At 37.7% G+C, this 26,816-nt stretch overlaps 1 protein-coding gene across 1 annotated transcript in view; it reads right to left on the bottom strand.

Moving 5' to 3' along the window:
* Window positions 1–8,013: 8,013 nt before the first annotated feature.
* nrip2 (nuclear receptor interacting protein 2) overlaps window positions 8,014–26,816 on the bottom strand; it is a 31,876-nt gene continuing 13,073 nt past the window's right edge. The window contains exons 2-6 of the mRNA XM_072377631.1: window positions 21,400–21,714; window positions 15,143–15,225; window positions 14,553–14,659; window positions 11,991–12,043; window positions 8,014–10,376 (exon numbers count right to left, since the gene is read on the bottom strand). Of these exons, the coding sequence (XP_072233732.1) occupies window positions 10,260–10,376; window positions 11,991–12,043; window positions 14,553–14,659; window positions 15,143–15,225; window positions 21,400–21,714 (675 nt within the window). The 3' untranslated portion in view covers window positions 8,014–10,259. The remainder of the gene's footprint in view (window positions 10,377–11,990; window positions 12,044–14,552; window positions 14,660–15,142; window positions 15,226–21,399; window positions 21,715–26,816) is intronic.

Below are 26,816 nucleotides of genomic sequence, written 5' to 3'. Positions count from 1 at the left end.
TCAGTCCTGTTACTACTGGGTTGGAAACTACAGGTCTTATCCACAAAATGTGAAATAACTTGTTAAACCATGATTGGCCATAAAATGTTTCACATTGTTTCATCAACTATTATCTCATTATTTAATGTATTACAATACTCAGACACAAGTGCCATCTCTAAGTAAACTGGGTCATTTGAGTCGACATGTATCGTTCACTTGAGTACAAAACTTGTAACAATGTTCTTGTATGGATGTTTAAAGGATCAATTTGCCATTATTTCTGTTAATATGACCACTGTGGCTCTATGGATCATGTTTATTTTGCACTTTGTACCTTCTTCATAGAGATCTTGGGGCTTACCCAAGGGTAAAATAAACTACAAATATCTTTAAATTTGATAATCTGGACACTCCTCTCCATTGCCTTTTGAGACCACTTCAGTGTGGTCATATTTGAAAAAGTATTTTCAGCTCTGATGATATTACTGTGTATCCCATGAGACTTTTTTTTTTTTTCCCCTTGCACTGCTCACGCTTGGTCACAGTCGCACAGTTTGAATGGGAATGTTAATCTGATTCTGACTGACAGACGACTGGACTCTTCCTCAAAGAGAAGGAAGGATTGACGTGAGCTCTGGTTCGTTCCATCCACAGCTCCAAGCCGCTGTGAGGACTGACACAGCTGATTAGCAGCACCCAGTTTCGCCTGTGTCAGGCGTAATTCTGCAGCGTTTCATCATCCCTGCATGCTCACTGGCAAATAGCTGCTGAATCAACAGCACAAAAAGCCGGTTTTAATAGCCGTTGCTTTTATCTCGCAGACATATAGAGGTCTGCAATCTGACAGGCTGCTTGATTAAACCCAGTATTCTGCAATACTTTGGGTTTTTTTTATGTTATATTTAAATTTGGGGGCTGCAGTTACAGTGTTTTCATCTGTGAAGCAGTACGCCTCAAATGCGACTGGAAATGTTACGTTGAGATTGACCGTCTGTCCAAGCAAAGCTGAATAGAGGGAGAGAAAATAAATTGTTTGTATGTGGGGCTTTATATTGGAAGGCCTTTTTGAAGATGGACAACAGAAATCATTACAGCACAGGACATTCTTAGAGTACAATACCTCACAGTTCTTTATTATGTTCTTGTGTTATCTTTCTTATTTAAAAGGCTCCTAACATCTGTTGTGAGCCTGTTTTGGTTTTGCTACTGCAGTTTCACAAAAATAACAACCCTGATGCCAGGAGATTACGTTACCTTGATACATTTTCTGGAAAGCACAATTCCGTTCAACATCTATGTTCTTTCTGTTGCTATTTTTTTCTTTTTTCATACATATACGAATGGCTCTTGGGTCACGTTCTTCTTTTTTAGGGTTGGGGAACATGCACACGAGATAAGTTAAATCAAGCAAAAAAAACAAGCCCCTTGTCGGGGGTATCGGAGGCTCTGGAGTATGCCGTTGTTGCCTGAGTTTGAGTCCTGCAGGGAACCATGTTGGCTCCTTTGTCCTCCCGTTGCTCGTATTCCTCCCTTTTTTCTTTAAACATGTATATGTATACACACCATTGCCAGTTTGTTAGGTATAGAAAATGTAATACCTGCAAAGAGTTACAGAAAGAAAATGTTGTTTGGCTTCATATACAGCGTTTACATGGCCTGCACATTTCTTATAAACATCCCAATGTGTCCTGTGGTGGCAGAGACACCGTACTCCTTGGGCTGAGGACATATGACATATGGCATACACAGGATGACTAATTGTGGTTTCTAGAAATAACACATCGACACAATTTTCAGGAGACTAAAACCTCTGTGACTAAACTCTAAAACCTGACGTAAATTTACATGCAGTGCTGTCTGTGGCATTCTGCTTTACAGTGTAGAGCAAAAGCTTACAAATTTGGCAATTGATTGAGGACAGATCACTGATTCTTTTCACTAACTTGGAGCATTCTTCAGATAAAATGTCCGTGTCAGTATTAAGGCAAAGGCACAACATAAAGAGACACTAACTGAACCACACAGCGCAGTATCATGATAAAATCATGTCAAAGCACCACATAGTAACACAATGTTAACTACTTACTCCTACTTTTAGAAGTTTCCTTTATTGTTTTCTAACACAGAAGTCCTTAACCAATCTTGTAAAATTCATTTCACTTTTAATGGGCATCAGAGGTGGGTGATTGAGTCTGTTTAGTCTGTTTGTGTTGTATCACCAAAGTAGCTACATCATCCTTGTTCTGCCAAGCTTCAGGTATTTTAATCCCATATGTCCTCATGTGTTCATAAATGTTTTATCTCAGTCGGGATAATTGTCATTTGTAAAGCCCTTGTTGATGCAGCTGCTATATTGGATTTTTTTAAAAGTTTTAATTATTTCTAAACAACCTATCTCAAGAACATTTTATCCTAGCTTACAAGCAGGTCTTACCCTTTCTAGTCATTTCAGTACATGGACAGACATCTCTGTAGAAAGAAAAATTCACATCTGGGTCCCCTCTACCTGTGTAACTGCCTGAGACCAAAGAGCTTGTACATATGCGACTCACATCTGTCAGTGACTCACCACAGCTTTCTGAATTCAATGCATTTACATAAAACCCCATCCTTCCACTGAAATAAACTGATTTTACCATGAATTCTCATGGTCACATAAAACTGTTTCCTTCACTTCAGAGCACCACTTTAGATGACTATTTGGCACCACAACCTTTTGATGTACGTTTAATTACTTGAGCTCACTCTTTATATGTCTGTGGTATTTCTGTTTTATGGCAGAGTCGAACCGTAGCTGTCAGAAACATCAGAATATTATACATTGAGTGTGGTAACCCTGTCTTGAATGGAGTGTTAGTTTTATTTTGCTCTCATTTTCTACAGGCTAAATAATGAGTGTCTTCCCATCCATGTGCTAATTTCCCAGTGATTAACTGTAAGCTGGAAAGTGTGCGTTTACATAGACTTGTTTGAAATAATCTCCCGAGGATCTCTCTCCGTTGAACTGCATGTTCCATAACATGCCGCCTCACCACAGAGGACGGGGTCTGATCGATATCCCCCCTCATAGAATCCACTCTGTGGGGTTCAGGCTTGTGGGTCATTCCCACTGTGTTACTGGACCCTGCAGGGAAGCACTGCTTCAGATGGTTGAAATGATGCGATTGACAAAGATGAAGGACAAAGAGACATTGAATGCTATTTGTGGCGTCGGGGAGAGTAAATTTCTTCTGTGACAGACTTGTTGGTGTGGGAGTGAGCAGGGAAATGAGGATCTGTATGGAGGAGGACGCTGTGAGCTTCTATCAAAGGTCTGTGATAAAGGCAAAGTCCTTCTGCCCACGCTAACCTTACACCGCTTCTCATCGTGTGAAGTGCAGCACAAATTCAAAACTTGCATTCATATGCCACCTGAAAATCTCTTTGCTGTCAGGCTGAGAACATTCGGTTTATTTTAATGCTTTAATGAGAGGACATTTTTTTCACAAACTAATTTGACTGACTAATTAAACCTAATCCAAAATGTCTTTTCCAAATGCATCTTGGGGGAAAAAAACGGATATACCAGTTTTGAATTATTTAAAAGTAAATCATATATTCTGAATAATAGCAGATGTTTAGAGGTCAGTTTGTATCTGAAACTCGTCCTTGCATTTCAATACATTTTTTAAATATATGTTAGCAGTAGTTGTCACTAGAATTTACCAGTTGTTACTGGCACATGTTAAAAACACCAACAACTTTGTTCCATTATCATGTTAGTTACTTTTGGATTTATGAAAGACTCTGTTTGTATTTGTTTAGTGTCTCTGCAAAACCGATCAGTTTTGTTGAAATCCAGGGGTTTAATGAGCGTGCTAATGGCTAATCATGCACAGAGCAAGCAAGTTTTGTTGACATTTCAAACTTTTTCAACCCACTGCTTTGACTTTTTATGGCACAAAATCAACCCCACAAATAGATTATCTTATGAGTTCTTTCATTTTCTTCAGGGGTGTATGTAGCTCATTTTGGGACATCTGACTATGTTTTGTCATGTGGATTTTTGCGGTGATATTTTGTGTTTTTCTTTTTCAGTAATTGGCCTATTATACTCTAATTTCATTCCTGATTCATGTGGAGCTCAATTTACTGTCAAACAAATATTAAAATTACTGAGACCCTTGGTGACACATTTCATCAGTACAATAATTATAGCTAATGTGTTTATTTTGCTACCAGAAATACATAATAATATTAAAATGTTCCCCAGTGAATGCACAATTTAGCCTGCTGAAGGCAAAAGGTTTTGTTTAGGAAAGTATTCAGATTGATAGACTGATTTTGGTTTTGTCAACAGTCTTATCTGGAAATTGCAAGACCAAAGAGACCAAACCACATAACGTGAGTGAAAGAAGTTGTCCGTGTCCATATTCATAATCCTGAATTAAGCAAAAGTGTAAGAAATATGCCATATTATTGAACAATGATAAGTTTTTAGGGAATTAATCAATACCCAGAGAAAGAAGAGCTAAATGTGGCACTTAATCATGTTATGTGTTTAATGACTCTGCTGCTGCTGCCAGAAACAGCAAGAGCCACAGAGAGCTGGAGAATAGAAGTCATGGCGCAGTGCATTTCTACTGCTGTGAGGATGCATATTTGCAGCCAGGAGTAATGAAAGTGTGCTAATGACTGGCTTCAGTAATGTAGTGTAGGATATACATGGATATATACGTTCTTCTTAATCCCCTATGAAGTAGTGATAGTAATGAACTGCTAGCCAGTTTTCTATTCACAGGAAGACAAAACATAATCTGCCCTTTTCCTCTGTGTTTTCCTCTAATATGTGTACAAATCAATTTTGGGTCAACAATGTCAGAGTATTCTTAGGCAAGGAAAATACTTACTTTTTAATCACATGTACACATAAGCAGCTTGCTGCATCGTGGTTGAAGTTGTTCACACACTAATGTAATCGGAGAATAGCACTGGGGGGGCAAGCCAGATAAGTCAGGCCGGGAAAAAACACGCCATCGGCACTGTCCTCACCCCTTTTCTCCAACATTTTTCTCCGTGCACAGACATTTCCAAAATGGTACTAATCTCTGGCCTGCAGTTTCACATCTGTCCCTGAGCAGTGCCAAAGACCCATCGCAAAGATAAGGGTAGCCGTGAACTTTCACCATCCTATATCTGGTCAAATTGGCACGGCATGTTGTCGCTTGTGAAAGCTTAGTGTTAATTTCTGAGGACATGCACAATTGACGCTCCAAACAAACGCAGGATACGCGAGGCAGCCATGATAGACGCGCATATCGTAATTAAAAGCAAGTATATTCCTGGCCTTATATGTCACTGTTTATAACACAGGGTGCTTATTCTTTGCTTGTTAGGCCACTTAAAAAGATCAGGGATTAAAAAAAATGAGAGTTTATCTTCGTCAACCAAACTTACCATTAATTATCTGTAAATACAATGAATAGTTCTTATAGTGTTTTTTACTGTGTGTCTTTGATGCTCATACAGCCTCAGAGGACTCATTCCTCATGGGTTGTGAGAGCGTAGGGAGAATATTCTGTCACACAAGTGTGCTTTTAGTTCTCATGATAGAGATTTATATTAGTCATTCTCTGAAGTATAGAGCACTCCCCTCTGCTGAGACCTTGAGTCAGAATCTGTTCTCTGATAACAATGAATACTGTATAAGAGGATGAAGCAATACTTTATGCAACATTTCTACTGCAGGTGGACTGACAAAACTTAACTTAAAAGTCACACAGGTCAACGCACATTTCTGGTTTCACTTCATTGCAAGCAAACAGTGAGTCTGTGGTTTTGAGACAAAGCCTCAACCATGCATTTGTCTCAATACACCAGTGCAAAAAGGAAAAATACAGCCGCTTTTTCTTTCGCGTAAGAACACTTGACTGATGGAACTTTCCTACCAGGGGTTTTAACAGGATGTGGTGAGCAAACAAATGAAAGGGGGCGAATTGAGCAGGTTGTCCTCGAACAAGGTTAGTTGTAGTTTTGTGTTCATGTCATTTCCCCCCCACCCGTGTTCCCTGGCTTACCACTCATTTCACGTTTCCACACAAGTTTCCAAAAGTGAAAAAGAACTGATTTTGATTATGACATTCATGAAGCCAATGTTAAAATGGGCAACAGGTTTGGATTTAATTTTAGACTTAGTCATTTATGTGGCAGTCATTATACTTCAATATTTATTTTGTTGTATTCAGCACATTTTTTAAAATCCATTTTTGGTAACTCAAAGGTATTAAAATTCAAACTTCTTTTGGTTAGTTTAGTCTTTGTGTTTATTTGTAAAATGGAATTGGATTATTAAATTTCATTGTGCTTTATTTTCACTTATATTGAGGACAATGTCAGTAAAAAGTGTTTTATTTTACCCCCACTCAACCTTACATTCATAAATCCATTTTATTCAGTTTTTCTATATTATTGTGAAATTGCTACAAATAATAGCCGTGATTATAAGTAACGCATAACTTTGAGCACATTTATGAGTAATTTCTACACATTCTAAGCTTCTAATGTCATTGTATAGCATTACGTGACAAGCAAAAGTATTTAGCGTAAGGATAAAAGTTTGGGCTGTGGTGTCATTTCTGAACCTACATGACACAAATAGCCACCCGAAAAGCAACAAAGGTTCATAGAGCTTATTGGAGATTACACGTTTGTTCTGTGAAAGGATACCTGGATACCATCAGACTCAGGGGTTTGTGTTCTGACTCCCAGTGGTTAGGTTTAATCAACAGAAAGACTTCACTGAAATGTTGTTTTTCAGGTAGCTGTGGCTTTTTCTCCATATCAAATCAGACCACAGTTGTTTCCAAATCTTAACAAAACTGCGATCACATGAGTCAAAGTCGGAGTAGGCCAACACTCAACTGTATAACCATAAAAAATTGATTTTATTGTATTGATGCAGTGTCTAAACCTAACCAAACAGCAGCTTAAAACAGAAGTAGAATTTAAAATCAAGTGTATTGACTCTATTTTTTTGTAGGACAGATGATGATTTACAGCCTCCTGGTTCATCCAGCGCTAATGCAAATATTTTTTTCTGGTTATTCTGAAAATGGCTTCTTCGCTGGTAGCTTTATAAAATACTATGAGAATGTATTCTTACTTTTAGTCAGCTCTCCAGAACGAATGTTTGTACTTTTACAGTTTTGTGGCAGATTTAGTGTAGATTAGTATGACTTTGTTTCACCTACTGTTTCTACATCCAAACTTTAATTAACGCCTATTTATCATTATCAAAATATAACCTATATAGCTAGCATTTCCTCCTAAAGGTGTTTTCTGCAGCAGATTAGTTATAAATCTATGCAGTTTCATGGAGAGAAGGTATTGAATATTTAGTTCAAGTAGAGGAATATTTATTAAAATAGCTGAAAATTAAATGTTCAGACATCATTTAGAGACCTCAAAGACTTAAATCTTCACATGGAATTTACTTAAAACTGGGAACCCCCCTTTGCCCCCCCTTCAGCCACTGAACCTCGCACTGAACTGTTAGTACTGTGTTGCATTTATTCACTTTATTCACTGAATTCACTTTACATACGCACATACTCTGCACTTTAACCACTTTTACTGCTGTTTTGCACTTCTGGTTTTATGCTAACTGCATTTCGTTGTCTCAGTACCTGTACTTTGCGTAATGACAATAAAGGTGAATCGAATCTAATCTAATCTAATATAGAACTCAGAACTTCACTTGACAGACTTGCTGCACACCATGTTGTCATGGAAAAAATTAAGTATAGCAGGATGAGGTCCTTCAATAGTTAAATCAGTCGACCATCGAAACCCCCTGTTGTTGTAGGAACATCTGCTTTCTCTGTTCTTTTAATAGAAGGATGTACCAGTTAAGGGCACACACAGGGGTGTTTTTGTTATGGGAATCAATGTATGGGATGCTCTGACTGTGGCGCACTCCCACGAACTGCTTACTCATATTTTTGCTCACTTGTCACTTCTGTGTCACTACCCAAGAATTAAAAGAAACAGAGCTAGTCAGAATACATATTTTATTAGGCAGAGAAAATATTGTTTAGAGGAAGAAAAACACCAAAAATAAATTTCTTTCATACATCAATTTCTCTCACATGGCATAGGAAGGTCACTATACATCAAAGAGAAACAAACTTTGCCAATCAATGTGTGGTTGAATGCCAAGAATTGGTTACGTGGATAATAAATTGCACAGTCAAAAGCATGGTATGGCTCAGGTGTTATTAAAGCAGAGCTCGATGGCCTTCAGTAAGCACTTCCTGATCCTCCACATTATAAAAGCTAACAACAGAGCCAGGTGACAACATAGTGGGGGCATTTGTTTGTGTTTTTTTTCTCCAGTGATAGACAAAGCAGCAAAGAAGAGGTGTCGAAGTTGGTAACAACAGGTGGTAAAATAAAAAGCGTAAATAAGACCGGTTCTCTGAATGCAGATGAGCTTCGAGAAGAGGTCTCGGCACTGAGTGCAAGTGATTCAAATCTCCTGAAATAGGCAGAGAGGGAAGGCAGCTGGGGTCAGCTTTTGGCAGCTTGTTCTGTTCGGATCTCAGTAGAGGAATATGGGAACAAATCCACTTTTTCCCATGTGAACCAGGAGCCTGTACAGGGCAGAAAACCCTGCTTTGACTCGTAACACACACATGCACACAAAAACACACACCGACCAGCCCCGTCAGACTTTCAGCATGACATAATCTGACTAGTACACCACATGCAGACTTATACAAAAGCAGAACTTTACAAAGTCATGCAGATGGAATGTTTTGATATTTTTTTGTTTTGCCAGAGTCTAACCCAGGCATATTTAGCTGGTTGGCCAAAAGACTACTTTACTCTTTTAAAAGGGATTTAAAGGAAACTACAATTGTCAATATAGGCCACTGTGACAGGCTGGAAAGTGTGCTTTTTGAAACACAATCATATCATTCTTCTGATAAAGAAAGAAAGAAAGTAGGGGTTTTACAAAGCTCTATATCAGCACTTAAGAAAGTGTGATATTGTCTTCAGAACAATATAATCTGAGGTGAGAATCCATCCTTTTCTCTTACAGAGGTAGCCTTTTCCTTAACACTCTTTGAAAAGGCATCTCATGCACCAACACTCTAAGTTGACTCTCGTAGGAGTGATCAGACTTTTTGCGAAAAGCGTTTTCCCCAATGTTCTCATTCACAACTTGTCACACACCGATACTGATGATCGCAAAGAGACGTGTCCCCCAACTGCTAAGTTGTTAGCTTGGAAAAACCTCCACATCTAAAAGTGATAGTTGGGAGGTACCATCAGCCTTCAGAAACAATTGAGTGCACCCCTTACCAAGGATGAAAATATGACAAGTTGGGAAAGAGAACAGGTGGTTTTCCTATTGATGATGGTGATAAGATACACAAACTCACTCATTTATTGTCACTGCAGGAGGTTTAAGCCAGTGGTTCCCAACCTGTGGTGCAAAGTTTTGGAAGGAAATAGCTGTATTAACTTAATTGTTGAAGGAATTACGACAAGGGAATGAATGACTGGATTAAAAATTAACATAGCTTAAAGAGTAGCTTAAAAAAAAAAAAGAGAGAACTTGTTGGATGGGGACCTATCACACAAAACTGGATGGGAACCACTGGTTCGATCCAACCTGGATTACTGGTTACAATTCCATAATGTGGTAGACAACCCCACTTAAAAAACAAAGGAGAAAAGAAAAGTCTGATCAGCTTTGTAAAAAATTGTTAAATGTTAAGTATAAATGATGCTGCAGGTTGATTTTTTTGCAGTTGATTGTGTGTCCTTAAAAATAAAACTATTTCTGTAGCTAACCTGAAATTATTTAAATTTGTAATTTACCTTTTTTTTTCATTTACTTGATAAATCTAAATAGGTTTAGAACAGTCAAATCACAAATAATTCCATCTAAGTTTATTTTAAATTATAATCAAGGTTTCCCTTTTTACTCAGTGTACCCAAGCAGCACAACAGAGGAATCAACATCATAATCATAAAAGAGTGATTAAACTTACAGAAACTGCATTTTGCTCTGTAAACTAGGCTATTCTAATGTAAGAGAAAATCATGGCGAACGTCTTAATTCTGCAAACACAAAGATGTAAACTCGAGATACGACTGAGGCGAATGCTCATCCATGTTCTGGCAGTTAGAGACACTGTGATTGGACAGTCCAGACACAAACGGCATTGGTCCTGCACTGCTGCAACCAGTTAAGCTGAGTAGAGGTGGCCGCCGCTGTCGGGTCGGGCTCACAGGTTCTCATTGGTGTCGTGTTGGCACTGGCTGTTGGTTGAAGAGGTCAGGAAGGGCAGCTCCTGGCCGCAGCCTTGCAGCTTCAGAACCCGACTGTTTAGATCCAAGCAACACTGGAGAGGATTCACATGGTGAGACATAATTAGTGCACTGAATAATTCATACAGGTTGCCAGCCTGAGTTCAACAGAGTTTAACAGTCTAAGAAGGAAACTGATTTAGTTTGTAGCCTTCACAGTCTGTTAAACCTGTCATTAACGATCATGAGATGCTTTTGAGGGGAAACAAACCAGAAATGTTAACAACCACATTTGTGCTGATTCATTCTTACTGAACTCTACATAATATGCTAAGTTATTATTTTTCATCATCTTGTCAAATTCAAGGATTTGCTGCTTTTTTTCATCTTTTATATCAGTAGAAACTGCCACCTTTTTGATTCAACCAAACTCAACCAGCTATTTGAGAAATGTCTGTGGGCAAATTAATCCTTTTAAATGATTTCATAGTTGAAATAATTAACCAGTACGTCAGACATTAGTTTTACTCCAAGATAAGATTTGACAGTATAATCATTCATGATAATGACATTGTCTCTGATCTTTACAAATCTCACAAGAAGGTAATTTTACTGACTTAAATGAACCGTAGTAATTATACCATTAGAAAAAATAAACTCTTCCAGGACAGTTTGCCACATTTGTTTTATTCATTTATCAAGCTCTGAGCTCTATAAAACTGTGGATGTTTTCATCATTTTGTAATCTCTGCTGGGCCTTCAGCTGTTTCTTATTCTGGCCACTCTACCTTTTATTTCGATTCTCCTGTTTCACATAGATGTATAACGAACAAAGAGAAAATTTTCAGTTATTTTCAATTATGTTTTACTTTACTTCAGGCTTTTGTTGTTGTTGTTGTTCTCTGATAGCTCCAAAGTGGAATATCTGGCTCTTTAGCTGCTGAACAACTAGCTATCTGAAAAGAAAAGTTGCTACCAGACACTTTTTAGGACGTTTTTATGGTGAGTAGGTGGATGCTACAGCTGAAACTAATAAGACTGAGCTACAACAGTGAAATCACATGGTGGTCGACAAAAAAAGTGTAAATCCAGTGATGGTTCATCATTTTAAGTAAAGAAAAAGAACTGACATAGGATTTACTTTCCTTCTCACATGACCGTAAAAGCACCCGTAATATTGATCTATGAGAACAGGAAAACGTTATTCTTGCAGTTGCTCTGCTGAAAAACACCTTAATCCTACCTCACAATGTCCCAAGTGGCTGATTTACAGAATCAGAGCTTATGTTCCTTTCACACCCTGAAGTTCCCCTCTAGTTTTTCACACGATAAAGAGACACAGCACATGTAACACTGAAAGGAGAGGAGCACTGTCTGCAAATTGTTTGCTATTCTTTTCTGTGGCTGTTAATGCAATTTTTCAAATGTACACAATAAGAACGTCCACATCACAGAATGTACTGAATCTACACTTACCTTAGTTTCAGCTGCACATTGAGCAGCTGATAAGAGGCTGCACTATTTAGGAAAAATACATTTTCCTTCGACAACACTAAGAATTTCCACCTGCGACTCCATATTTCCTCTCGAAACATTCACTTTTACAGAAATATGCTTCCTCTCTATCTCAGGATAGCTGGCTCTTCAAAGAGCACACACCTAAAGATACAAAACTCACAAAATATTAGCAAACCAAACGAAGACCTTACTTTAAGTTCCTGCAGAGTCTGCAGACCCAGGCACAGCTCAAACGGCTCATCCTCTAAAAAGAGAAAAGATAAGAGCAGCGGGAACGGAGAATTAAATGAATTATAGAGATGCTTTTTGCAAAGCAACTCTGACTCCCATTCATTAACACCTTCATCTGAACGCGCATAAATTAACTTGAAGTTAATCATCAGCAATATAAAAATACTCCTTCCATATGTTAAGCATATGCACTTGTGAGGGTTTTTTAAGGGCAAAGTGAGAAGTTAATGTCCATAAGTCTGGATATGGCGATGAATGTGTCATTATTTGCTGGTGAGGATAATTTATGTCCACAAGTGAACTGCTTAATATTAACATTAATTTTTACAGACAGTTCATTTCATTTAAACTTGGTAAGAGAGCTATTTCATTAAATAGTAAAGTGTAAAAGCAAATATTTTTTATTTAAGTAGCTCTTATAGCCACAGAGGGGTTCATATTTTCTGGGAGAACTCTCACCTGAACAAAAGGCGAAAGAACAGAAACCATAATCATAAAATACCAAGGACGAAGCAACAAAAATATTAGTCCTTAAAAGGAAAGTGACCTTAGTTGTGACAAAAATAACATCCAATGAATAGCTTCCAGAGATAGTGAGTTATGCAGTGGGACTGCATAACTCACAGATTTCAAAGCAGAGACAGATTTCTTTTTTTCTCTGCATGCATTTGAACTATGCTTTTACCAGTGATCTCTTATCAACAAATCATTTTTTGTTCAAACGACTTCAAACATGAATTTTCTGTTTTTTTTGCACCAGGTCATTGCCTGAAAAAAAATCTGTTCTCAAAATATCAAATATGCATACCTTCAGAAACAAATTATACAGACTTATTATGTTACTTTATGAATGAATTACAGAGTAGATTAGCAAAAGATCGACAAACTAGACCAGCATGAAAATATTGATTACTGCACTGACATCATATTGTCTACTTTCTTGACCTGTTAATTGTATTTTCCACTGAGCTTATAATGTATTTTTTGTACTGAAACTTCTCCTACAAGGTATATGAAATACAATATTTGGTGCAGGTTAAGTTGTCTAAATCACTTCCAAAGCACCTTGCATTTATTGTATATCTTTTTGGAATCTGAAAAAAAAAAATAATAATAATGCAGAGTGATCTGATGCAATTGGGCTGGCGTGAGTTGTCTGTAGAAAAAACCTAATGACTTTGATGATGTTCTGGTGAAACTTTTAGTAACCTGGCTTTAGTGCATATCTGGCATTTTATGAAGATTATTAGGCAAAGCAAAGTATCAGAACATCTTCTACATGGACTGGCACAAGCGTCCCAAGCAAACAAATACCAGAAAAGTAATTTTATAATTAATAAGTTTGGAATTTTTGGTTTCAAAATTAAGCTGAATTTCTCTGATATCCTCTTAAAGGTGCAATGTTATGCTACTTTAAAACTCTGTATTACTGTTCTTGGACACTACAAAGCTAGTTTTACATAAGTCAGGGTTCAAACAAATGCTTATTTAGCTTGTATTCATACTATTTCCAGTCTATCACTTTATCCTCTGTCTGAAACAAGCCATTGTAGCTCCTGTCTCTTTAAGCCCTACTCTTTTAAAACCAACTTTCTTCTGATTGGACCATTTATGGAGGCCTATTCAGTGCCTCAAAATATATATTTCTTGCTTTTTTATTCAATTGTAAACTGCGTTTAGTTTGAAATCTGACAGTATAACATTACATATTCAACACAGAAAAAGAAAAAGCATGATCAGTCCTCTTTACCCTCTAATTTAGTCTTATGACAGACAAAATTAGGACTGATACAGTATTTTGGTTTATGAGAAGAAATATATGCATAACCAGTTATATTTACTTAAATATCAGTTACAGTTATGTAATTTTGTTTATCAATGATGTTTGTGCATTATCATGCTAAATTCAATATTGTATTTGCTAAACATCTGGATTTTGTTATTGGTAGCCTGTTAGCTACTGTTAGCATTTTAAATCAAAGCTCTTCAGTGCCCATTTGCAGCTTCACAGGGCAGCGAACACAGCTGTACACTTGGAACTGTGTGAATGCACTGTAGTTTTCCTCCATCCATAAACTTTAGAAAATTATTATTCTTCTGTATGTTTTTTTGGGAACAAAAACTTCATTTCCATACTTGAAGCTATTAAGAAGCTGTGAACTATGACTTTTTATATCTTTATAGTTTTTTTCCTGATTAAGCTTTTAAAAAAACCTTTAGTCATTAAAATGTTTGGACAAGCCTTGATTTGTGGGCAAAGATCTTGTTGCACCATGAGTGAGTTTTAATGGATGGTTAGCAAGAACCAGTAAGCATAATACTTACTAGTTCCACTATTTCCTTTTAACTCTATAACTTCTAATCCTAACTCTTCTGAATCTGTTTTTAAGCTATTCTCATCAATATGCTTCAGCAGATCAAAGCGTGTTCATTCAGCAATCTTCAAGTCTAAGAAATTCAAATCCTCTAAATGTTTATGAGTTATTTAATTTTTTATCAGTGCTATAACTGTTAGAACTTACCTTTCACATAGGCTGAACACTGGACAGTCTGCATGCCCAACTGCAGCTGCAGACCTGTCACTGAGCTGCTCGCACCGCATGATGAACTGTCCTGACTAGGCACCAGTCTAACAACACACAGACACACATGCAATCACACCAGCTGCATGTTCGATATTCGGGATATTTGATTTGAGTAGCTGCCGTAGCTGACATAGAAATAGATTTCAGTTTTAATGACCTGCCAAACCTTTTTTATTAAAATGTCAATCAGAAAGTCCTGCAGCAAGGATTTAATTTATTAGGAATAAACAGTACACCAGTTTTGGCAGACTTTACTGTTTAGTTACTCTGACAGCTGCCAAAATGCCACATTTTTAAGTCTTAATCCTATGTGCATCCACTGATCTAAGACTCAGCTGTAGTTGCCAATGAATGTATTTTTCAAAGATAAAGATGAGGTCAAGCCTACAAGAAACTCTCTTAACAGCTCATATGCTGTTGTCATTACATTTTTTACTTTTGAATTGGTTAACCTAATTGTAAATAGCTTAGAAGTTTTAAAAGATAGCAGGTGATATTTAATAAATGTGTCTAATGGTGTTTCTTACCCCAGCCTCTGGCAGCAGGAGGTGGAGATGTGATTTTGTAGGCTACCAGTGTTGATGGATGCCTTGACTTCAGTCTCGCAGCACTGTGGAAAAGACAGAAGGGGGATTTTTGTGACACAGTGTGATTTTCCATGTCGCTCTGACACTGCCACATGCAAGGAAAATGATTAGTCACGACAGCATATGAGCACAACTCAGGGCAGCCTTTAAAAAACACTGATCTCTCTTCTTTCAAACAAATCCATTCATTTAACAAGTGCTTATAACACTGCCAAACCAAACCCCCCCCCACCACCACCACCACCATTAGTCAGACTCCAACCTTGAGTTGCTTAATTTGCCTTGATCTGTATTTATTCTGTGTGGCGGCAGACATTTGATTTAGCAGCTGGACGCTAATTATAAGAATCTGTGTAGGATTTTAATTTATAGAGACTCATGTTGCTGACTAAAGGTGCTAATTCTTCAATTTGTTGAGTGCACTTTGATTTTTCAGATTTACTGGAGGATGAAATATTAAGCGAGTCATATATACACATTTAACACTTTGAAACAGCTGCACAATGAAGAGTAAAACATGCATGATGAGATTCATGGTGGTAAAGACTCATTATTGTTTTGATTTTGTCCCAATATGTAGTTTATTTTTTATCATTAATACACTTAAATTCAATTTAGGTGAAATTCTAATCCTTGCCATGGCTGTATCTGTTATCAGTATTTCTCTCATACCAGTGAATCAGATGCTGTGTTGTGTCGCAATGACAGATAAGTCGATTTTTTTTTTTTTTCAACAATTTTCATCTTTCTTACTGTTTTCATTGCAACCTGCTAATAATAAAACCCAAAGCATTAGCTTAGATGTTGGAGGGATGGTGGTGGTTTATGTCACAGGACTTCCATTCAGGAGATGGAGGTTTGTGTCCCATCTGATCTGTTACTAAGTTTTTGTTCATGTTTTCAGCTGTGATTTAATTCCCTTTTGGTACTATGAGTACTCCCAATATTTTTTAATGCTATTTTCAGATGTCGCATTTAACTCTAACTCTAACTTGATTTTAGTCTCTTGGTTTAGGCGTTAGGGGGGTTTCTTTGGGCAGATGTTCAGATATCTGCAGTACTAAGGAGCAAAAGTAACAAAAGAGGCTGGAGGCAGTGAGGCTTGGGACAATCGTCATAAGTGGAGAGTATTCTATTATACGGTGCATAGGGTCTACAGATTACATGCTAAAGATTTAAGACAAAAACAAAAGAAGCCAGTTTCTTTTTATACTTAGATGTGCATGCAGAACAACACGTTTGGGTCCTGTTTCTCAACATGTGGTTTCTTCAAAGGTCTCCTAGACCTATTGGCATCTAGCTTACTTATACACTACATTGCAAAGTATTCACTCACCCATCCAAATAATTAAATTTGGGTGTTCCAATCAGTTCCATGGCCTCAGGCCAATGGGTTGCTCTCAGGAGCTCAGTGAATTCCAGCGTGGTACCCTGATAAGAAGAAATGTCCTTGCTACTAAATATTCCACAGTCAACTGTCCGTGGTATCATAACAAAGTAGAAGCGATTGGGAAGTCAGCCACGAAGTGGTAGGCCATGTAAAATGACAGAGTGGATGCTGAGGCGCATAGTGCGCAGAGGTCACCAACTTTCTGCTGAGTTAATCACTACAGACCTCCAAACTTTGTGTGGCCTTCAGATTAGCTCAAGAACAGTGCATAGAGAGCTTAGAAGAGTACGTAGAGAGAGAAGAGTTGAAGCTGTTATAGCTGCAAAGGCTGAGCCAATGTCATATTTAACCCTATGGATTAAGGGATGTCACTCAAGTTCATATGTGTGTAATGGCAGATGAGCAAATACTTTTGGCCATATAGTGTATCAACACTTAAATATCTGAGGAAAATATGAAATATCTAAGTATTGTACCATTTCATTGTGGTACAAAGCATCGATCAGGTCCGACTTCTCAAAACATCAGAAACAATCGAGAATACTCATTCACTAACATGCACTAACACATTTGAAGCTTATTCAAACATTATCAGCAATATATTAAAAATCTCAGGTTTTCTGTGTATAAACTTAATCCCAAAAATCTGCATGCTTTCCATCATCTTCTAGTCTTCATGCTAACCTAAGCTAACTGTCATGATTTTAGCTTTTTACTTTGTGAACATGAGACATGTGGACATGAAAATAGTATTGTTTCCTCATTAACACCCAGAAGATAAAAAAATAAAAAATTCTATCTAATGCTCTTTGTAGATTTTATTAGCCTGTCACAGTTGTTCCTGTTTTTTCAAGCAACGGCTAACAGGCAGCTTGACCTAATTTCTTCTAACATTTGCTCTCCTCTTTATCTGACAGTCGCTCTGCTGCCTGCAGGGCACTCCATGTCACAAAGACATGTTTTCTCTATATCTCAGCAGACTGCAGTGGTCTGTGGAAATGGTTGTCACCATTCAGCATCCTCAAAGTCGCTGTACATTGAAAACGATGTAAGAATTTGGAATATATACCGGACATATGGCTGCTCTGCATGCAGGATAAGCAGTATGGTGTCAATACCCCCACACTGTGCATAAATTAGAGATTTTTCCAGGATAAAATCAAAACTATAGCTTGAGCAAAAATAAATTCTTGTTAAGCACTGCAAGGCTCTGTAAATGTGACTTCCTGAACTTTAGTCTTTATTAAACAGACAGCTAATGAACTGAATACAACTCAGAATTTGTTTCTTTTTATTTAAGGCAAGAGTTTTACACTATTCCCGATCCTTCTTGCTAATATTTTATTGATGTACTCTTCTTTGCTGGTCATCTTCTTATTAAATATTCTTCTTAAATAAGTACAATCAGTTTCCATCTACGTTGTTTTGATCTTCCTCTTTCAGCACCAACTGAGCTGCCTGTCGAGCCCCCTTTGTCCTCACAGGCTTATCAGCAGGCACACAAACCTGCTCTTTTGTCTCAGTCCTGGTGGCACAAAAATCCTTCTCTATCCCTGAACTTTAAAAATAGCAGCTGAATGAGTAACTGAGGAACACTGTGCTTTTAATAAGTTGATGATAAAACCCAGTAAAGCCCTGAGTGATAAAGGAAAATGCTGAATGCACAGGAAAAGAGGACTACTGGTTTTGATCTTCATATGCAGGGAATGCACAGAAGCTGTGCTATTTCAATGCCACGGGGAACAGAAAATGTTTGATCTAAGTACTGATTTCTCTCAAAGATAGAAATTTAAAAAAAATTGCACTCTCCTTTGAGTCCTGCACAGCTACAAAATATTACCCCATTAGCCCCTGTTCAAAGATAAAATATAAAGTCATTTTGGACGTGTCAAGCTGTCTGTATGTTTTTTAACTAGATTTCACAGGCTGGCTAAATTGTTCAGGTTTTGTTTATAATTCCCTGTCTAATAATCCCTTGAGTTAAACTATGTGATTGAAGCGGCTGTATTTGTTACTAGGATCACTTTGTTGTCTGGTGTTGGTCTTTTAACTTACTTCGTCGACCAAAGGTAAAAAAAAAAAGTATATCGTAAAAATGACTAAATTACATTTTCAGAACGCTTAACTGGGCTGATCAAAAGTGTGACTAATTAGTTGTGAAAACTGTTATCAGGTCATTTTTGTCCATGAAGACCTGCTTTCAGCTTCGTCAGAATATGCTGGGAATGGTTTTGATAGTTGTTAAAAGACTTTTGAAAAGCTCCTCTCTTGAAAAATAAATCATTAAACTAGATGTCTGAGTTTTTGTTTTCTGTCAGTGGTGTCACTCTGAGCAGATATTTATTAACCCTTCTTCGCTTACTAGACATTAGAAATCAGCCGAAGAAGAACTGAATCACCAGTTGTGAGTATTTTATGTGATCTTTCTGCATACATTAGTCATTGGAGTATCGATGTGAGTATTATCTCCAGGTGAATTCAGTTCAAATGAGCTTCCACTAATGCATCTCTGTTCACAGTATGTTAATTAAAAGCATGAATGCAGCATCAGTTCAGACAGAATGTTGGTACTACATAAAATGTTCATTATGAAAAAACAACATTGTCTTATCCAGTTAATAACCCAGTTTAGTTTACAGTTATTTATTAAACCCTTTCTTAGATAAATATTTAAGAGCTTTTCTGGATCAGAGAGCTGACAGGAAGTGAGAGTTAAGGTGATAATGGAGTACATTGTGTGAAGTCTCTCACATGCAGTCTCCTTTTTCAGGTATGTTTTCCTTCACTGTACTTTATTCTAGTCCACACCATTACAAATCTACTGCACAACAGAAGTGAGTTGCTGAATAGGTTATTATAAAAGGAGCTGTCGATTCTCATGCATCTTCATCACTGTGGCAGTTTAAATTGCTGTTTGTACCTATAGGCGTTTTTCCATTACATGGTATTGTGTGGTACAGATTCTTTTTTATTTTTCTCTCTTTCCATTATTGGTAGCACCACGTAACTGATACCAACTGATACTTTCTGTTTTGGTACTACCTCAGCCAAGGTTCCAAGCAAGCCAGGCCAATACTATTCAGTGACCTGGAAACACAGCAGACAGCTAATTGATCCGAGAGGAGCATTGCCTTTTGGCATAAACACCTCTGTAGCAGTTGCTTCTATGAAGCAAAATCACTCACACTTAATTTGTGCACACAGATTGTGTGCGTGACTAAAACATGCCAATATATATTAACCAGGCGTGTATAGATCAATCTTTTTTCTCCACCAGCCATAATTGAGCTCAGTTGTAATGACCACTATCAAAAGATATTCAAACTGGAAGCCTATCGCAAACTTATTCAGTGCAAGATCCACTCTATGGTCTTAACTTGTTTGTTTTTTTGGTTGAAAGTGTCTGCTAAATCAGTGCAATGTAATAAACACACAAACAGCAAACTCTTGAGTCTCGTCTCCCACATTAACGGGGTACTGTTTGTAATAGTAAACGAAGCATGGAAGACCCACAATGTCATGGCTGTAATGGAAGATGCCATACTTCTGCCTGATTTTATAATCCTCTATTTAGTGTAACATTTGTACCATTAACTGCATAAGCATACAATAATATAATCCATATATCTACTGTAGCATAGTGGCACATGGACATGCCTAAGCAGTCACATAAAACTGATTAACACAAAGTTGTGCCATGGTCCTCTGATGAAAACATTTATTCATTTCTGACTCTTGCATGTGCTGAATTTGAATTATGTGAGACTGGCATAGCTAACTGGCAACAAAATCAAACAATCCTTTACGAACGACTTACAGTATAACACCTAAAGCTGTAGACCTTAGTGGTCCATGCAGCCTTAAGACTAAAGCAGGCTTTATGCTGCATTACTTTATCCTCAGAATGTGGAACTCTGGCCATGTTCCATTTTCAAGTCAGAAAATCAGTATTGTTTCTTTAGTGTTGTGCTCACTGATCATACTAGCTATTAGCAGCAATACAAGCTGATAACAACACATCATGCTGTACTTTGCTCATACAAACACCGTAGCGATGTGTTCACTTTTAGAGATTGAACCACACTTTGCATGCAACTGTTTTACTCAGACACAAATTGACAGAAGAACTAATGCAGATTTTATTAATGCAGTTATCACTACTTTTTATGCTCAGGGCAGCCATGTTGGATTTTGTGGTCAGAGCTTAGGAAGTTCCCCCAACCCTCTTAGCTGTCAGTCTGACTTTGGGATGTGTCCCAATTGATTACCATGTAGTTTTGTGGGAAATTCACCACCAGATGCAACCTATAAAGTAAAAGTTCTGTGCTAGTTACTAATATTACCAAACAACTAGGTGACAGAGTAAGCTTTTTGGGAGACTAGAAGAAAATTGACATTAATCCTGAATGGTTAACGAGACCAGTGTTGGGTAAAAGTGGGCTGAGCTTGGTCCAACATGGAGGAAGAATCTGTTGGTTGCTTTTCCCACTTATTTTTACTTTTGTCCTTTTCTTCCTGAAACCTACACAATTTGGTTCAAGCCTCTAAATAAGTGTGGACGCGTCACCGTGGTTGGACTTTCAATCACTGTGACTGTTATCTGTTGTTCTGGTGCTGTCAGACATCTGCTGGGTCCTGAAAAGCTTTTGATCATTGCCAAAGGGAAAGTGAAAGCAGAGCATGCTTTAAGTGATGAGTCATGTGAGCAGAATGGTGCTGCCTTTGTATCTTCCCTTGTTTTCAGTTTGCATGCAGTTGAATGTGGGTTAACACGGACAGGCAGAGTATGTTCTGTTGCGAGCAGTACCTTGCATTGAATAATTAAAGCTGTGAGGAGGGACGAGCTGTCTGTGCTCTCAGGCTTCTCAGCCGTCTGCCTGGCTCCAGCTTCACTGTTATCGTCCTCTTCATCTGATCGTAGGCTGCGTTCGCTTTCCTCCAGAGACTCCCTCTCCTCTGTTGAATCATCAGCTGTACTCTCGCTCCTCTCTTCAACGTCGACGGTTCCTTCCTTGCTGTCAGCCAGCGGGGAGCGAACCCTGCCGCTGGGGTCCCGGGCCTCCCCACGCAGCCTTGTGATGTTTCCCTCCAATAGGCGACGCTGGACAATGCTGTGTGGTTGCTATAAAAAGAGAGAAAATTGATTTCAGATGGCAGGCTTAACCAGCGATGCAATCAAGTGGAAGAGATTAGGTATTGAAATTTTGCACTAAAACCAAAAATTGGGATTATGTACTTGGAATTGGTGAAGTCTGTCAATTATGCCTCCTCCTGTTAATCCTTTTATTCAAATGAACAGATTTTAACATTTTTAAGCAAATACTAAACTTTCCCTGAATTTTCTCATAGGCTAAAAGCTTATTCTTAAAACCTCTTTGATATATTTTCCAAACAGTTGATAAAAATGTATATAAAATCTACCAGCTCCTACATTTTCCAACACATTTAATAATTAAAAAAAAATACAGTTACTTTGCATGATACTATCCAATCTGTTTTTATTCCAAACGTTTTACATACAAACATTTGGTGAGGAGGATAACCCTAAATTTGCCACATAGTCCACTTCAGTTGGAGCACAAGACCATATGCTCATGTTTTCTTCATGATTTTGGATTATCATTTGCTATTTCATCTTTTCTTTCCTGCCCCTTTTTTTTACACCTGTTTTCAGCTTGGTGATGACTCCTCACCTGTGTTTGGTTTGTCATTTGGTTGGTCATTATGTGATAAGTTGAAGAAGAATGACTTGAACAGATTGTGTCAAAGATTGCTTGTGACAGAATATGTAAGAAAATAAGATGCAGTATCTAGGTCTCTTTATAAAAGGAACGTGTCTTGTGTCTATAGACAATCCGCATCATTATCATCTTACCACAGTTGTAAAGCATATTTATCCCTGTTTGTTTAAATTTGTGTTTCATTAAAAGTGTGTATGTAGGTATTACCAAACGTAGAACCAGAAGAGTCTGATTCTAAATCAGCCATCTATACAAGGTTATCAACACAGTAGGTTGTAATTCAAAGAAAAATACTGACTTTACAGCTCAAGTCAAACTGATTTCATCCCTGAAGTCATATAAACTTAATCTCATACCCAGTACTGAGCGACATCAAATTGGATTTCTCTTCAGCTGAGTCTTCAGCGCTGCTCTATATTGAATGTAGGTACATAAAGTGTGATGTGGTTTGTAATGGAAGAGCTAGCAATAACAAGCCTATTTCCTGCACATGAGAAAAGACAGAAAGGTGCAGCAGCTGAAGAGGGTGGGTTTGAAAAAATAGATAACATTCCTCTTCATCCCTCTTCAAAAGGGAAAGTGAGTCACTATTAGTTCAATCTCAACTTTAAAATATTTGGGATGCTTAAGAAAATGTAAATGAAAATAGACTGCAATCATTTTCTAATCTCGTAAACCAATATTTTACTCACAAGAGAACATTGAAATCTTCTACAGGTTTACACTCACATAGCTTCTCTCCCTCTCCTGTCCATGAAGACAGAAATTTTAACTACAAACTTATGCTTCTGGGAAAAATTTTGAAGCAATCCAAACTAGTTGAAATTAAGGTTCTGTTGTCAAAACGTGAATTTCAGTTCAAAGTTACACTTTTTAGGGGTTTTACACTGTATGTAAACATTTTACTGTACACTTACATTCAGAGCTACTGGGTTGATTTTGTGAAATGCTGAATTAATGTTGAATTTCCACTGTTCAGTCACTGGCAACAACATGTGCCAGTAAATGCTGTCTGGGTCATATTAGAAAATTGTATTTAAGCTGCCTGTTCCTCCATAATCTTGTTGCAGTTCCACCAGAGTCTTTTTACAGACTTTCAGGCTTTGAAAACAGCAGGTCACACAACACCAGCAGAGTTCCTGTATTAGTAAAACAAAGGGCTTTTTCTTTCTTTTCTTGGTTTTCTGAACACTGAAATCAATAGGGATGTTAAGTGATGTTTGATCACATGCATCATTAAAACAATCTAAAAACCTAGGTCAATATATTTACTACAACAACATTTTTTCCAGTGAGAACTATGTGATGACCAAGCCCCAATCTTAAACCTTGGCCATAAACATCATAGTTGAGGGGCTGGATAACTACCACTCTATAAACCACAATTGCAAAAGTGCACCTTGCCTTTGTAAAACAAACAGGTAGGTCCACATGTTAGGAATAAATTGGGTCTAGATTTAGTGGAAACCCTTCCAAAGGACTGAGTAACTGCTTTAGTAGCCATCAGTGGCATTTATATAACCACAATGACACAGCTGAAGGAGCTTGGGTGAATGCCAGCCTTCTAACGCTTGTCAACATCTGCCCTTCCTGTTGCTCTCAAATGCACCGTCTCCACAACCCGTTGTTCACCCCATTACATCTTAACCCTTATTCTTAATGCAAAAAGTGTTGAGTTTGTTTGTCCATTTCACCACGTTCTTTCTGGGGAAAACAGCCATCGAAATGTTGTTGTAGCTGATGTAATTTTGAGGCACTTCATCTTGTAGGAGCTCCCTCATCTCACAAAACAAATATCTCAAATAGCACTTTTAACAGAACTGACAGAAAATGAAGGACTATGAAGGACTGGTTGAGTAGCTTTAACTGAGGCTTTTATCCCTCTCAAGAGACAGCTTATACAGACATAATGTCATAGAAAATATTGACCCTGCTATTGTCTTTCCAATTTTCTTACACAATGATGGTCATCACTGCTCTGATTAACATACCGGTGGCAATGATAGATTGTGCTGTTAGAACATTCCTGACTTGAATTTGAATGAAGATGGAGTTGATTTCATCGACCGGAAAGCACATGGAAATGGAAAAATAAATAAGAAAAAGCATCACAGCCCAAGAGATGATGCTGTATGATCTCAACGTGACTGTAATAACATCATCTCATGCCTGGCCCTGTGGCTTCCCCCTGTTTGTACAGGAAGTGTGTTTTAGTGGCACTTTGACATGACATACATGTCCATACACGAATGTGAACCTCAATCCAGCACCCTACAGATCACTGAAGAGTCAGAGAAAGAACATATATTCACCTTGAATAGGTTATTGAGAACAGTGAAGAAGGTTAGGTTTCTGTGGTAGATTGTTCATATTCACAGTTGTGTGTCTGTCAGTCTGGCCTTCACTACCAAACTGCAAAACATCAACACTTCAATCTAATATTTGCCACTCTGTGTCACTGAGTTCAGCTCAGCCTCCTGTGTGAACTCCAGCTGAGTCTGAGCAGGCAGTGATGATGGCTTCTTCTTCTCTTTCTCTCTTGTTCTTATTATTTTATGTAATTTATTTCCTTACCTCGCACCTCCCTCTTTACAATATTTTTCTCTGATTTCCTCCTCTCTTATTATTCCTGTTTTTTTTTCATCAGTTTTTCTTTTTGTTCCTTTGCTCCTCTCAGTTCCTTAGGATTACTTTTTTGATTTCATTACATGTCAGTTTTCTAATCCTCTTTTCCAAAATTCTTTACAATTTGTGTAATTCCTTTCCATTTCTTTTCTTCCCCTGTCTTCTCTCCTCTTACTTTGTTATCTGATATTTTTTTTGTTGTGTACAGTCTGCAGTCAATATTTCTATTAATGTTCTTTCCCTCCTTTTACTCCTCTACTTGTTTTCCTTCCATTCTCTTTTCACTCATCTCTTTTAACTTTTCATCTTGCATTATGGCCAAGATTGCAACTCACAACTCTACATAATAAAGTGACCTTTCAACAATTACAGTAATATGTCTCTTTCACCATACTTTTTGCAATCAATACAAATCAAAAGAGTATTTGTGCCTTCTACTGAATGCACTGATTCAGTTTCCATTTTATAAATGTTTTGTAATGGAACTGTATGAAGTACTAAGCTAACAGCTAGTTCGAAGAGGGCCAGAGATGAGCAAATGTTTGCCATCTGAATGAAACTCACATCTCATCATACAGTTGTTTACTTTGACAGTTTTTTTCTAATACGAAGAACATGCATATTTCTACATGTTATTGCTGCACTGTCCTACGCCTGATCAGCAGTGTCATGCAATACCACAGACATTCTTCAGCTGAACAATGTATGGTGCTAAAGTGACGTGGTGTAAAATTCTCTATGTACCTCATTCCCTTTAATGGTTGTGGATTTTTTAGTTTTGAGTTGTGTCAATAGCAGAAAATTTGCTCCTCTGTTTCTTCATTCTTAGTAACTCTTATTTTAGCTTCCTGTCAGAATTCCCCAGTTTCTCCAAACCGAGAATGCTCTGACTGCTGTCTACACCAGGTAATACTTCACAAAGCACCACTTTAAAGCACCTTTTTAAAAAAAGCATTTAGAAAAACAAACAAACAAAATAGTTTTTCGTTTCTTGTCACCTTCTGTACGAAAAGCCCCACTCTTGACAATGTCTGCTTTAATTGTTCAAAAATCTCAAAGTGTGAGATATCTGCACTCATAGTTTCCTTTAGGTGTGTCAAACTGGCCACTTCACTGGCATAATTCTAATATATCTTATGTTGATGATAAGAGAGGGACGTAACCTTACAGACCATTTAAAAGCACAAATAAAGACTGTGTAACACAATGATGGAAATGGCAAATTTAAAAGCTGGCAAACATAAAAGGATAAGTCTAATCACCTTAACAGCAGTTATCCTCTTAGACAAAAATGCCCCAAAGCTAAGAGCTAAAACATCATGTGAGTCAGTCAAAGCACAGAAAATATCATTTTAATGAAAATGCTTATTAAATCAGGTTAAATGTTCTCATCAGACTCCACAGAAGTAGAAACGTAATCTGACAGAACACAGTTTTGGCTATTAGTGTCGCCATTTACCTTCTGATGGATGGCCCTGACTGCTGTGGAGTCAGCTATAGAGCAAATCAACTCCGCAGCTGCACTCTTACAGGCAGGATTGGATGTCGCCTACATAATAGTTCAGGAGCGTACAGGAAAAGTTCCATTTTACCAGTGCATTTAATCTGTGCTTCCTCTTTCAACACATTTCAGAGTTGAAGGGATGACACGAAGAAGAGGTCTGCACACCCAAAATGAATCCGCTCTGAAACGGATGCATGAAAAAGCTGCTTAAATCCAATGCTCATACATTAGCTTTCAAACACAAAGAGACTCAAGGAAGACCCAAGCACAGCTAACCCTGACCCAAATACACCTGAGGACTACTAAGCCTGACAATAAATGCAGTCAACCTGAACAAACCCAAACAGACTGAAC

The sequence above is a fragment of the Leuresthes tenuis genome, unplaced genomic scaffold, assembly GCF_036924035.1.
Source record: "Leuresthes tenuis unplaced genomic scaffold, fLeuTen1.0.hap1 SCAF_23, whole genome shotgun sequence".
Lineage (NCBI taxonomy): Eukaryota > Metazoa > Chordata > Actinopteri > Atheriniformes > Atherinopsidae > Leuresthes > Leuresthes tenuis.
Note: the sequence above shows the minus strand (reverse complement) of the source record. Positions and strands in the feature narration are given on the sequence as shown.